A 14,816-nucleotide genomic window follows, 5' to 3' on the forward strand; every position below is an offset into this window, starting at 1 on the left:
TGCCGGATTCCCTGTTGGAAGATGGAGCCGCACTCCCAGCTCTTCCCTATCCTGGTGTGCCGGGAGCCAAGTGTTCAATGCCTTTTCACCCAGAGAGTTGTCAATGTGTGAAATTCTCTGCCACAGAAGGCAATGGAAGCCAATTACAATAGGTGCAGGAGGAGGCCATTTGGCCCTTCGAGCCAGCACCGCCATTCATTGTGATCATGGTTGATCATCTACAATCAGTAACTCGTGCCTGCCTTCTCCCCGTTTCCCTTGATTCCGCTAGCCACTAGAGCTCTATCTAACTCTCTTTTAAATTCTTCCAGTGAATTGGCCTCCACTGCCTTCTGTGGCAGAGAAACATTCCAGATCGTTTCCCTGGATTGCTGGAGGAACTCTGAACCTTCTCACGCCTCTAGTTTCTCTCCCCCTCTGACTCTCAGTCTGAGGAAAGGTCTTGACCCAAAACGTCACCCACCCATGTTCTCCAGAGATGCTGCCTGGCCCGCTGAGTTACTCCAACACTTTGTGTCTATCTTCACCGGAGGAACTCGGCGGATGAGGCAGCGTCTGTGGAGTGAGACGGACAGACAGCGTTTCAGAGACCAAAGAAGGGTCCCGATATGAAACGTTGCCTATCCATTCCCTCCACAGATGCTGCCTGACCCGCTGGGTTACTCTAGCACTTTGTGTTTTGCTCAAGATTGCAAGATTGTAGGTCCTTGCGCGTCCATGCAATCTCTCACCTGGGCCCCAGAGTGTACTTGGGTTTAATGTCTCAGCCTGAAAGGCATAGAAACATAGAAAATAGGTGTAGGAGTGGGCCTTCCGTCCCTTCGAGACAGCACCACCATTCAATGTGATCATGGCTGATCAGCCACAATCAGTACCCCGTTCCTGCTTTCTCCCCATATCCCTTGATTCCGTCAGTCCTCAGACCTAAATCCAACTCTCTCTTGAAAGCATCCAGTGAATTGGCCTCCACTGCCCTCTGTGGCAGAGAATTCCACAAATTCACAACTCTCTGGCTCAAAAAGTTTTTCCTTATCTCAGTCCTAAATGGCCTCCCCCTTATTTTTAAACTGACCCCTGGTTCTGGACTCCCCCAACATCGGGAATGTTTTTCCATCATCTAGCCTGTCCAATCCCTTAAGGATTTAATATGTTTCCATAATATCCCCTCTCATCCTTCTAAATTCCAATCGACCCATTCTAGTCGGGCATCTCAGCTAGCGTTCCATTCCCACACAGACCTGGGTTCGATCCTGACTAAGGGTGGTGCTAGTACAGATGTCTGTGCCTTCACCCTGTGACAGCGTGGGTTTTCACCAGGTGCTCTGGTTTCCTCCCACACTCTGAAGACGTGCAGGTTTGTAGGTTAATTGCCTTTGGTCAAGAAAAAAATTGTCCCTGGTGTGTAGGATAGTGCCGGTGTGCGGGGTTCGCTGGTTGGCACGGGGCCTGTTTCCACGCTGTATCTCTAAAGTCTAAAAGAGCCCCGACCCGAAACGCCGTCTGTCCTTTCCCTCCGCGGATGCTGCCCGACCCGCTGAGTTCCTCCAGCACTTTGTGTTTTGCTCAAGATTCACGCGTCTGCAGTCCCTCGTGTCTCCATGAGACTGATCCAAAAGCGTTGAATCTGTTCTGGTTTGTTACAAAATAATGATCTCGGAGAACCTGTCTAGTTATAAAGAGTGTTCCTGAGAAAGGGAGGACGTTTGTGCAGAGTGATTCTGATCTCCGGGTGCTGACTGAATATACACCGATCTGCCTAAACATTATGACCTGCTGAGCCAAAACATTATGACCACCTGCCTAATATGCTCCGTGTGCAGCCCCATAAGCAGCAGGGTGCGATGCACTGTGTATTGTGACACATTCCTCCCGTGACCACCATTAACATTTTTCGTGACTTATAGACAATAGGTGCAGGAGGAGGCCATTCGGCCCTTCGAGCCAGCACCGCCATTCAATGTCATCATGGCTGATCATTCATAATCAGTATCCCGTTCCTGCCTTCTCCCCATACCCCCTGACTCCGCTATCTTTAAGAGCTCTATCTAGCTCACTCTTGAATGCATCCAGAGAATTGGCCTCCACTGCCTTCTGAGGCAAAGAATTCCACAGATTTACAACTCTCTGACTGAAAAGGTTTTTCCTCATCTCCGTTCTAAATGGCCTACCCCTTATTCTTAAACTGTGGCCCCTGGTTCTGGACTCCCCCAACATTGGGAACATGTTTTCTGCCTCTAACATGTCCAATCCCTTAATAATCTTATATGTTTCAATAAGATCCCCTCTCATCCTTCTAAATTCCAGCATATACAAGCCTAGTCGCTCCAGTACTGTGACTTGTGCCACAGTCGACCTTCTGTTGTTTCGGACCAGACGGGATAGTCTTCGTTGCCCTCGCGCATCGATGAGCCTTGGGCGCCCAACACCCTGTCTGTCGCCGGTTTGTGGTTTGTCCCTCCTCGGACCACTGTCGGTAGGTACTCACCACTGCTGACCGGGAGCACCCCACAAGCCTTGCCGTTTCAGAGATGCTCTGACCCAGTCGTCTGGCCATAACAATTTGGCCCTTGTCAGAGTCGCTCAGGTCGTTACTCCTGCCCATTTCTCCTGCATCCAACATACCAACTTCAAGAACTGACTGTTCACTTGCTGCCTAATATATCCCACCCCTTGACAGGTGCCATTGTAACAAGATAACCAATGTTATTCACTTTGCCTGTCAGTGGTCATAATGTTTTGGCTGCTCGGTGTAGTCTTGCAGTCAGCCATGGTTCACAAATGCCGAGCTGAGGGAGTGCATGTTTGCTGCCTTTGCCTGTCCTCTTGCTGCTCTCTTCCTCTGGTGTCCCTGTTGCTGTGTGCCCGTCGTACCCCGTCTCTCCTTGGTGAGAGGTCTGTTTTGCAGTTGGGCCTCTTGTTCTCACGTGGGCGGCGCGGTGGCGCAGCGTAGAGTTGCCGCCTCACAGAGTCAGGGACCCGGGTTCCATCCCGACTACGGGTGCTGTCTGAACGGAGTTTGTACATTCTCCCCGTGACCTGATTTGGGTTTTCTCCGGGTGCTCCGGTTTCCTCCCACACTCCAAAGACGTACAGGTCTGTAGGTTAATCAGGTTGGTATAATTGTAAAATTGTCCCTAGTGTGTGTAGGGCAGTGTTAATGTGCGGGGATCGCTGGACGGCGCGGACCCGGTGGGCCGAAGGGCCTGTGTGCGCTGTATCACTCTGCTATCAAACAGCTCGTTGGCCTCTTCCCAACGGGGGCGGGGGCTGAGGGCCTGCATTGTGCCTCCTGTTCTGCTCAGTGCACTGAGCTAACACTGACCCTCTTCTCTCCACAGAGCGCCGTGCAGGGTGCAGATGGAGAGCTGTGTTCCCGGGTCACTACCTTGGAGAAGGAGAACCTCGGCCTCCACAAAGGTAGGTGGTGACGGGTGGGCTAAGAGGCCCAGGAGTGCTGGCTCCAAGTGTCTCGATTCGGAAGGTTATGGGGAGAAGGCAGGACCACGGGGTTGAGAGGGACAGTGGTGCAGCGGTAGAGTTGCTGCCTCACCGCGCGAGAGACCTGGGTTCCATCCTGACTACAGGTTCTGTCTGCTGCCGAATTTGTACCTTCTCCCCGTGACCGTGTGGGTTTTCTCCGGGTGCTCTGTTTAGGTTTAGTTTAGTTTAGAGATACAGCGCGGAACCAGGCCCTTTTTGCCCACCGGGTCCGCGCCGACCAGCGATCCCCGCACATTAACACTATCCTACACCCACTAGGGACAATTTTTTCATTTACCAAGCCAATTAACCTACAAACCTGCACGTCTTTGGAGTGTGGGAGGAAACCGAAGATCCCGGAGAAAACCCACGCAGGTCACGGGGAGAACGTACAAACTCCGTACAGACAGCACCCGTAATCGGGATGGAACCCGGGTCTCCGGCGCTGCATTCGCTGTAGGGCAATAACTCTACCGCTACGCCACCGTGCCGACCTAACGGGAACGGGGTTCAGAGGGATAGTGGCGCAGTGGTAGAGTTGCTGCCTCACCGCGCTAGAGACCCGGGTTTGATCCTGACTACGGGTTCTGTCTGCGTGGAATTTGTAACGCTCTCCCTGTGACCGCGTGGGTTTTCTCCGGGTGCTCTGGTTTTCTCCCACACCCCCTAGTACAAAGACGTACAGGTTTGTGGTTAATTGGCTTTGGTTAAAAATTGTAAATTGCCCCTGGTGTGTAGGGTACTGCTAGTGTACGGGATGATCGCTGGTCAGCAACAAGTCTTTAGCCAGAGTTGGGAAATCACAAACCAAAGGGCCGAGGATTAAGTTAAGTGGAGAAATATTTAATGGGAAGCCGAAACAGAAACACAGAAAATAGGTGCAGGAGAAAGCCATTCGGCCCTTCGAGCCAGCACCGCCATTCATTGTGATCATGGCTGATCATCTACAATCAGTAACACGTGCCTGCCTTCTCCCCATATCCCTTGATTCCACTAGCCCCTAGAGCTCTATCTAACTCTCTTTTAAATTCATCCAGTGAATTGGCCTCCACTGCCCTCTGTGGCAGAGAATTCCACAAATTCACAACTCTCTGGGTGAAAAGGTTTTTCTCTCACCTCAGTTTTAAATGGCCTCGCCTTTATTCTTAGACTGTGTGGCCCCTGGTTCTGGACCCCCCCAACATTAGGAACATTTTTCCTGCATCCAGTTTGTCCAGTCCTTTTATAATTTGATATGTTTCTAAAATTATAAGTGCGATTATCTCACTCCGAGGGCGGTGGGTGTGTGGAACGAGCTGACAGTGGAGGGAGCTCAGAGATTAGTGTAGAGATACAGCATGGAAACGGGCCCTTCGTCCCACCGAATCCGTGCTGTCCATCGATCGCCCATTCACACTAGTTGCACATTTTCCCACTGCGTCATCAACTCGCTACACACTAGGGGGCAATTTACAGAGGTCAATTAACCTACAAACCTGCATGTCTTTGGAATGAATGAATGAGTAAGTTTATTGGCCAAGTATGTACACATACAAGGAATGTGCCTTGGTGCTCCGCTCGCAAGTAACAACACGAACATGCAGTTAAAAATAAAGCATAAAACATTAAGAATACGACATTACAGTTTAAACATGTGAGTGAAATAAACAAGAGCACAAAGAGACAGCAGACTTTTGGTTGTTGAGTAGAGCTACTACTCGCGGTATAAAGCTGTGTTTATGTCTGGCTGTGGCTGCTTTGACAGTCTGGAGTCGCCTTCCAGAGGGAAGTGCTTCAAAGAGTTTGTGGCCAGGGTGAGAGGGGTCAGAGATGATCTTGCCCGCTCGCTTCCTGGCCCTTACAGTGTACAGTTCGTCAATGGGGGGGAAGGTTGCAGCCAACAACCTTCTCAGCTGCTCGAACGATTCGTTGCAGCCTCAGGATGTCGTGCTTGGTGGCTGAGCCAAACCAGACCATGATGGAGACCAGAGCACCTGGTGGAAACCCATGTGGTCACAGGGAGAACGTGCAAACTCCACACAGAGAGCGCCCGAGGTCAGGATAGAACTGGGGTCTCTGGCGCTGTGCGGCAGTGACTCTACCAGCTGTGCCTCTGTGACATCTTAGTTGATGCTGTTACCATAACAGCATTTTAAAGATACTTGGATACACCTTACAGAGGTGTATAAAATTATGAGAGGAATAGATCGGGTTGACTTTTACCAAGAGTATAGAATCGAGAACCAGAGGACATAGGTTTACGGGAAAGATTTAATAGGAATCTGAGGGGTGATTTTTTTCACACAAAGGGTGGTGGGTGTACGGAACAAGCTGCCAGAGGAGGTAGTTGAGGCTGGGACTATCACAACATTTATGAAACAATTTAGACAGGTGCATGGATAGGACAGGTTAGAGGGATGTGGGCCAAACGCAGAGAGGTGGGACTAGTGCAGCTGGGAATGTTGGCCAGTTTGAGCAAGTTGGGCCAAAGGGCCTGTTTCCACACTGTGTCACTCTATGAAAGGTTTATAGGGATGTGGGCCAAATGCGGGAAAATGGAGTTGGTTTGATGGGGCATATTGGTCGGCATGGACGAATTGGGCCGAAGGGCCTGTTTCCGTGCTGCGCTCTTATCTGAAACCCTCTGGCAAGACCTCCTGTTGAAGGGGGTTTGTTAATTGGTCCCAAAGTGGTGGCACGGTGGCACAGCGGTTGAATTCCTGCCTCACAGCGCCGGAGACCCGGGTTCCATCCTGACTACGGGTGCTGTCTGTACGGAGTTTGTACGTTCTACCCGTGACCTGCGTGGGTTTTCTCCCAGATCTTTGGTTTCCTCCCACACTCCAAAGACGTTCAAGTTTGTAGGTTAATTGGCTTGGTAAATGTAAAAATTGTCCCTACTGGGTGTAGGATAGTGTTAGTGTGCGGGGATCGCTGGTCGGTGCGGACCTGGTGGGCCTGTATCTCTAAAGTAAAACTAAATTAAAAGTGCTGACCTTACTGGCAATGCAGAATGAATGGGGGTGGGGGGTGGGGGTTACGAGTGTGTTGTGCTCTGGAGCTGCTCAATACTCTCTCTCTCTCTCTCTCTCTCTCTCTCTGTCTCTCCCTCTCTCTCTCTCTCTCTCTCTCCCTCATTCACACGGCCAGAGGTGGAGCAGTTGCGGCTGACGCTGTCCAAGTTGGAGATCCGTCTCGCGACCGTGGAGAAATCCTTGGGCGGCAGCATGCCCGCGTTGTGCCCCCCCGCCCAGACCCGCGCCCAGGTAGGTGGCAGCTGCCCCGCAGCACAGCCTCACACACACTGGGGCAAGGACAGCAGGGGCAATGGGTGAGGGGGTGGCAACTGAGGGGGAGGGGAGAGTAATCGATGGGGGCAGGGAGGAGGAGAAATGGGGTGGGGGGGCGAGGGGTAGATGAGGGGTGGGGTAAATGCGGAGGAGGGTAATTGAGGGGGGTGGGGTGGGGTAAATGCAGAGGAGGGTTATTGAGGGGAGTGGGGTGGGGTAAATGCAGAGGAGGGTAATTGAGGGGGGTGGGGTGGGGTAAATGCAGAGGAGGGTTATTGAGGGGGGTGGTGGATGGGGAATGGGGAGGGGTGGCTGTGGGTTCACTAAGGAGGGGATGTTGGCCGATGTCTGGGAGCAGTTTATTGCCCTCTGTCCCGGTGCCCGGCACTGCCCTGTAACCCCCCCCCCCTCCCCTCACCCTGGAAACCCCCCCCCCCCCCCGCCCTGTAAGGCCCCCTCACCTACACCCTGACCCTGTAATCACCCTCACCCTGCGCCCCCCTCACCCACACCCACACACCCCCCTCACCCTGACCTTGTGCCCCCTCCGCCTTCACCCTGTGCCCCCCCTCACCCTGTGCTGCCCCCCCTCACCCTCCCCCTCACCCTGTGCCCCCCCTCACCCTGTGCCCTCACCTTCACCCTCACCCTGTGCTCACCCACGCCCTTCACCCTCACCCTGTGCCCCCCCCTCAGCCTGCAGCCCAGCAGCCGGTGGAGGATGGTGACGATGAGATTGACCTGTTTGGGAGCAGTGATGACGAGGCGGCGAGCAGGGAGAGCGAGCGGGTCCGTGAGGAACGTGTGCGGCAGTATGCGGCGAAGAAGTCCAGCAAGCCCGCCCTGGTGGCCAAGTCCTCCATTCTGCTGGACGTCAAGCCCGTGAGTCACCCGCCCGCCCAGTTTCGGGCTCAGTCTCGTTCACTGGCACCTGTGCCCAGGTACAGGGAAAAGCTAATCTGTCAGCAGAAAGACAACACCTGATTACAATCAAGCCGACTGCCTAAGGAGGCAGAGAGCAGCCATGATTGAATGGTGGAGTAGACTCGATGGGCCGACTGGCCTCATTCTACTATAACTATGAATGTGAACATCCACAGTGCACCGATACACAGAAACATGGAAAATAGGTGCAGGAGGAGGCCCTTCGAGCCAGCTGTGATCATGGCTGATCGTCCACAATCAGTAACCTGTGCCTGCCTTCTCCCCATACCCCTTGATTCCACTAGCCCCTAGAGCTCTATCTAACTCTCTTTTTAATTCATCCAGTGAATTGGCCTCCACTGCCCTCTGTGGCAGAGAATTCCACAAATTCACAACTCTCTGGGTGAAAACGTTTTTTCTCACCTCAGCTTTAAATGGCCTCCCCTTTATTCTAAGACTGTGTGGCCCCTGGTTCTGGTCTCCCCCAACATTGGGAACATTTTTCCTGCATCTAGCTTGTCCAGTCCTTTTATAATTGTATACATTTCGATAAGATCCCCTCTCATCCTTCTAAACTCCAGTGAATACAAGCCCAGTCTTTCCAATCTTTCCTCATATGACAGTTCAGTTCCGCCATCCTGGGGATTAACCTCGTGAACCTATGCTGCACTGCCTCAATAGCAAGGACGTCCTTCCTCAAATTTGGAGACCAAAACTACACACAATACTCCAGGTGCGGTCTCACCAGGGCCCTGTACAACTGCAGAAGGACCTCTTTACTCCTATACTCAAATCCTCAAATGTATGGCAATTATCCACAAGATGGTTCCTGTTAGAAACAAGCAACTGCAGATCCAAAGACAGACACAAAGTGGCTCGACAGGTAGCATCTCTGGGGAACATGACTTTAGAGATACAGCGCAGAAACAGGCCTGTGGCCCACGGAGTCTGTGCCGACCAGCGATCGCCCATACACTAGCACTACCCTACACACACTAGGGACAATTTACAGTTTTACTGAAGCCAATTAACCTACGAGCCTGCACGTCTTTGGAGTGTGGGAGGAAACCGGAGCACCCGGAGAAAACCCACGCGGTCTGGAGAATGCACAAACTTCGTACAGACAGCACCCGTAGTCAGTGTTGAACCCGGGTCTCTGGTGCTGTGAGGCAGCAACTCTACTGCTGCGCCACCGTGCAACATGACGTTTCCAGCTGGGGCCCTTCGTCAGACTCCAGAAGCATCCCAACACAAAACATCCCCACAGATGCTGCCTGACTCGCTGAGCCTCAGAATAAAAGGATGTACCTTTAGAAAGGAGAAGGGAAGGAGTTTCTTTCGGCAGAGGGTGGTGAATCTGTGGAATTCATAGCCACCGACGGCTGTGGAGGACGTCATTGGGTATTTTTAAGGCAGGGATTGATAGGTTCTGATTGGTACGGGTGTCAGGGGTTATGGGAAGAAGGCAGCAGGATGTGGTTGAGAGGGGAAGATAGATCAGCCACGATTGAATGGCGGAGTAGATTCGATGGGCCGAATGGCCTAATTCTGCTCCTCTCACTTATGAACTTGTGTATAGGGAAAAACTGCAGACGCTGGTAGACACAAAATGTTGGGGTAACTCAGTGGGTCAGGCAGCACCTCTCCCGAGATGCTGCCTGACCTGCTGAGTTACTGCAGCATTTTGTGTCTACCTATAAACTTATGTTACTCCAGCACTTTGTGTCTTTTTTATGGTAAATATGAAAGCTTGGTTTTCCGCTGCTGGGTTTGGTTATTGGTCACCTTATCCAGAGAGAGAGAGAGAGAGGGAGAGGGGGGAAGTGCTGGAGTAACTCAGCGGGTCAGGCAGCATCCCTGGAGAACATGGATGGGTGACGTTTTGGGTCGGGACCCTTCAGTCTGACAGTGAGGTCGTGGGGGTTTGGTGGGGGACGGGGGTTGCCTGTGTGGGTTCCGGGTCCTGTAATGTGTAACCGTCCCTCTTCCCCGCAGTGGGACGACGAGACGGACATGGGGAGGCTGGAGGAGTGCGTGCGTACGGTGCAGATAAACGGGCTGCTGTGGGGAGCCTCCAAGCTGGTGCCCGTGGGCTACGGCATCATGAAGCTGCAGATCCAGTGTGTGGTGGAGGACGACAAGGTTGGCACCGACCAGCTGGAGGAGGAGATCACCAAGTTTGAGGACTACGTGAGTGATGACCTCTACTCTTGCCGAAGCCCGCAGGTGCAGGGCACCAGATACACACAGACAGGGTTGCCAACTATCCCGTATATTGGGCTGGATGGGTTTGTCCCATACGGGACCGCCCTTGTCCCATATTAGGCCTGGGGGGCGCTGTAGGCGCGGACACTGTAGGCCCGGGGGGTGCTGTAGGCCCGGATAGTGTAGGCCCGGACAGTGCAGGCCCAGGTGCCGCCTGACGGAAGTTGCGTAGCAACCACCCTCCCGACCCAGACGGTCGGTGTTGGTGGAACAGGAGCCGCTGGCTGGGTGAGGCCACGTGGGACGCGGAGCGGTGACGTCACCTTGTCCCTTATTTGGGGGTTAGAAAATTGGCGACCCTACTCACAGAGCCACCTGTTCCTCGCGGCCCAACGCTGTGAATGGTGGGACCCAGGCAAATGCAGATGATTGTGTGCAGATAAACACACACACACAGTGCTGGAGTAACTCAGCGGCTCAGGCAGCATCCCAGGAGAACACGGATAGGTGATGCCTACAGCCATCCCCACCCGAAACGTTACCTTTCCATACACGCCAGAGATGCTGCCCGGCCTGCTGAGTTGCTCCTGCACTTTGTGTCCACTCCTGATCGATACAGCATGGAAACAGGCCCACGAGACCACGCTGACCATATTGATCACCAGTTCCATGTTATCCCACTTTCCCATCCGCTCCCGGCACACTGGGGCCAATTGATTGCTTCCCTTTCTCCTGTATCAACAGACCTGTATTAAAGTGGCTGTGGAATACATGGCACTTTCTACAGCTGTGGTTATGAGATACAGCACGGAAACAGGCCCTTCATCCCACCGAGTCCATCGATCACCCGTTCACACTAGTTCCATGTTATTCCCACTTTCCCATCCACTCCCTAAACACTAGGGACATTTTACAGAGGGCCGATTAACCTACCAACCTGCATGTCTTTGAAGTGTGGGAGGAAACCGGAGCTCCCGGAGAAAACCCACACGGTCCCGGGGAGAACGTGCAGACAGCTTCCGTGGTCAGAGTCAAACCCGGGTCTCTGGCGCTGTGAGGCAGCAACTCTGCCGCTGCGCCACCGTGCCGGCCCAGATTTAATCCATCATTGGGCTTGGGTAACATGGTTTGAATTTGTGTCCAGTTCCTTGATTGGAGCCTCTGTGGCTTCCAGGTCAGTTGTCCTGGAAGCTCAGAGCTGGGCTTGTGTGCTGGGTTTCCCCTGTGGTCCTGTGCCCTGTGGACAGGCTGACTGGAGGTGGGTGATGCTGTTCAACCTGTGTGCTCACCTGTTCCCTGCCCCTCATCTGTGTTTCCACTCTGCTCTTGTTTTCAGGTGCAAAGTGTTGATGTTGCTGCCTTTAACAAAGTCTAAAGTCTGCCTGCACTCCCAGAGTTACTGACAAATAAAGGAATCCTGTGCTGAACCCATTTCTCTGTCTACTTGTCTTCATCATAGCATTCAGCTTAAGTTTTGGGCAAGGATTCCCAACCTGGGGTCAATTTACCCCCAGGGGGGTAAATCTCACCGACCAGTATTGTTATTTGAACTTAAAATAATAATGTTAATAGCAGTATTTTAAAATGTTCCCTTTGTCGGTTGCAGTAGAAGTGTAAAAAAACAGGGTGGGGGTAAATTTACTTTTGAAATGTTGCCTGGGGTAAACGGGACAAAAAAGGTTGGGAACGCCTGGTTTAGGGGTATTAATGGTTCAATGGTCCGTTATTGTCACGTGTGCCCTTGAGGTACAGTGAAATTTGATTTGCCATCCAGTCATACCAGAAAAAAGGAACAAGACACACAACTACATAAAAGTTAACATGAACATCCACCACAGCGGCTCCCCCACATTCCTCACTGTGATGGAAGGTAATAAAGTCTAATCTTCTTTCTTCCTCATTCTCCCGCGGACGAGGTTGTCGAACCATCCGCAGTCGGGGCGATCGAAACTCCCGCGATCGAGGCTCCCAAGCTCCAGCGGCTTGGAGCTCCCGAAGTCGGTCCCTGACCAGGGATCGCCAGCTCCACTATGTTAAATCCCGTGGGCTCCCTCGGTTGGAGCTCCCAAAGTCGATCCCCAGCAAGAGTCCGCCAGCTCCACAACGTTAGGCCACCGTGCAGACGGAGATACGATACGGAAAGAAATCGCATCTCCGTCGATGAAAGAGATTAAAAAAGGTTCCTCCACACCCCCACATAATACGAAGCTAAACATACACTAAAACATACATTTAACAACAGACTAAAAAAACAAAGAAAAGGCTAAAAAGGACTAAATGTATGTCAGTGGAAAGCTTTGTTTGCATGCTTTAGACCAGCGGTCTCCAAACTATGGCCCGTGGGCCACATCCGGCCCGCCACGAGATTTTATCTGGCCCGCAGCAAGCTCTGAGGCGGCGGGGACGAGGCAGAAGCTGCCGGCGAAGGTTCACCGGAGAGGGGATCGCCATCGACCCAGAGCCAGGACAAAGCAAGAGATCGCAGCGCCCCCTCAAAACGTCCCTCCTCTCCGCCGCCGCCGTTCAACCTGGGGAGAGGGGGGGGGTGGAGGGAGCAGCGGGTGAGAGCGGGGGGAGGGGGAGGGTGTCAGCGGGTGCTGCTCTCTCCCTCCCTCTCTCCCTCCCTCCCCCTCTCCCTCCCTCCCTCTCCCTCCCCCTCTCCCTCCCTCTCTCTCTCACTCCCTCCATTTCTATCCCTCCCTCCTCTCTCCCAGAGCCAGCGAGATCTGCGCCACTACTCCACTCTGTCTCCGGCCCCGTCTCAAACACAGCGCAATACGAACAAACACAAGTGAATCTTCCCTCCTCGCCGCCACCGCTCACCCCTGGGGATGCAGGGGCTTCTGAACAACAACAACTACACTTGTGTTTGTTCTTATTTCGCTGCGCTAGAGGGAGACTGGGCCGGGGAAGAGAGTGGAGCAGTGGGGCAGATCTCGTTGGCTCGGGGAGGGAGGGGGGAGGGAGACAGAGTGGGAGAGGGCAGCCCCCCAGAAATGGCGGCGCTTCTTCACCCTCCCCCTCCCCTGACACCCTCCCCCTCCCTACGCTTCCGCTCTCACCCGCTGCTCCCTCTACCCCGACTCTCCCCTCCCCCCCACTCTCTCTCCCCTCCCCCCCCCCCCCCCCCCCCCACTCTCTCTCTCCCCCCCACCCTCTGTCTCCCCAGTGATGGCCACAGTATCTTTTCTGTTTTAATAATAATTGTTTACCTACGGTATATATATATTCCGATATTTCAAACTCTTTAAAAAAATTGAGTATTATTCATTTGTTGCCATATAAACCTAACGTAAACTAACCTAACCTAGTTTAACCTTTCCTAATCTAATTGAACGTAACCTAGTCCATTAAATTTATAAAACTCACGCTTCTTTATTTTCTCCTGCGACCCACAGAAATGTGTCAAATATATAATGTGGCCCTCGTGCTGAAAAGTTTGGAGGCCTCTGCTTTAGACTTTAGAGATACAGCGCGGAAACAGGCCCTTTGGGGTTATGGGGAGAAGGCAGGAACGGGGTACTGATTGAGAATGATCAGCCATGATCGCAGTGAATGGGCGGCACGGTAGCGCAGCGGCAGAGTTGCTGCTTTACAGCGAATGCAGCGCCGGAGACTCAGGTTCGATCCTGACTATGGGTGCTGTACTGTAAGGAGTTTGTACGTTCTCCCCGTGACCTGCGTGCGTTTTCTCCGAGATCTTCGGTTTCCTCCCACACTCCAAAGACGTACAGGTATGTAGGTAAATTGGCTGGGTAAATGTTAAAAAAAAATTGTCCCTAGTGTGTAGGATAGTGTTAATAGTGTTAGTGTGCGGGGATCACTGGGCGGCGCGGACTTGGTGGGCCGAAAAGGCCTGTTTCCGCGCTGTATATATATGATATGATATGAATGGTGGTGCTGGCTCGAATGGCCTCCTGCACCTATTGTCTATTTGGAATTTTATAACCCAAAATATTTTTAACAGCCGCATTAACATTTTCCCAGTGTGGCCTTATCTTTGCATCCTCCCGTACAGCCTCCAACAGTGTTGCTGGGCAGCAGGTTTTGCCTGCTTTTTATTTTGGGTAGTTATAAAAAAGCGAGTTAAATTCTTCCAGCAGAATTCTCTCCACACGAGTGAGTTTGTGGATGTACATTGTGTCTCACACATTTGATACCATTCTTCTTCTGTTATTTGAATCTTTAACTCTGCTTCCTATTTTAAAAAATCTCAATGGTGTCAGGTTAGGTAAGGGGGAGGTGCAGCGAGACCTGGGTGTCCTTGTACACCAGTCACTGAAAGTTGGCGTGCAGGTACATACAGCAGGCAGTGAAGAAAGCTAATGGCATGTTGGCCTTCATAACGAGAGGATTTCAGTATAGGAGTAAAGAGGTCCTTTTGCAGTTGTATTAGGCCCTGGTAAGATCACATCTGGAGTATTGTGTACAGTTTTGGTCTCCTAATTTGAGGAAGGACATCCTTGTAATTGAGGCAGTGCAGCATTGGTTCACGAGATTGATCCCTGGGATGGAGGGAAAGATGGAGGAAAGATTGAAAAGACTAGGCTTGTATTCATTGGAGTTTAGAAGGATGAGAAGGGATCTTATAGAAACATATAAAATTTTAAAAGCACGGGACAAGCTAGATGCAGGAAAAATGTTCCCAATGTTGGGGGAGTCCAGAACCAGGGCCACAGTCTTAGAATAAAGGGAAGGCCATTTAAAACTGAGGTGAGAAGGAACTTTTTCACCCAGAGAGTTGTGAATTTGTGGAATTCTCTGCCACAGTAGTGCCTTCTCCCCATACCCCCTGACTCCGCTATCATTAAGAGCTCTATCTAACTCTCTCTTGAAAGCATCCAGTGAATTGGCCTCCACTGCCTTCTGTGGCAGTGAATTCCACAGATTTACAACTCTCTGACTGAAAAAGTTTTTCCTCATCTCCGTTCTAAATGG

General features: G+C 52.1%; 1 protein-coding gene across 2 annotated transcripts in view; it reads left to right on the forward strand.

Annotated features, from left to right (window-relative positions):
* eef1db (eukaryotic translation elongation factor 1 delta b (guanine nucleotide exchange protein)) overlaps positions 1–11,309 on the forward strand; it is a 41,605-nt gene extending 30,296 nt beyond the window's left edge. For both annotated transcript variants that reach the window (XM_078426223.1, XM_078426231.1), the window contains 5 exons: positions 3,339–3,417; positions 6,610–6,725; positions 7,446–7,631; positions 9,669–9,863; positions 11,215–11,309. In XM_078426223.1, the coding sequence (XP_078282349.1) occupies positions 3,339–3,417; positions 6,610–6,725; positions 7,446–7,631; positions 9,669–9,863; positions 11,215–11,253 (615 nt within the window). In that variant the 3' untranslated portion in view covers positions 11,254–11,309. The remainder of the gene's footprint in view (positions 1–3,338; positions 3,418–6,609; positions 6,726–7,445; positions 7,632–9,668; positions 9,864–11,214) is intronic.
* Positions 11,310–14,816: the final 3,507 nt, after the last annotated feature.

The sequence above is a fragment of the Rhinoraja longicauda genome, chromosome 2 (genome assembly GCF_053455715.1).
Source record: "Rhinoraja longicauda isolate Sanriku21f chromosome 2, sRhiLon1.1, whole genome shotgun sequence".
NCBI classification, from domain to species: domain Eukaryota; kingdom Metazoa; phylum Chordata; class Chondrichthyes; order Rajiformes; family Arhynchobatidae; genus Rhinoraja; species Rhinoraja longicauda.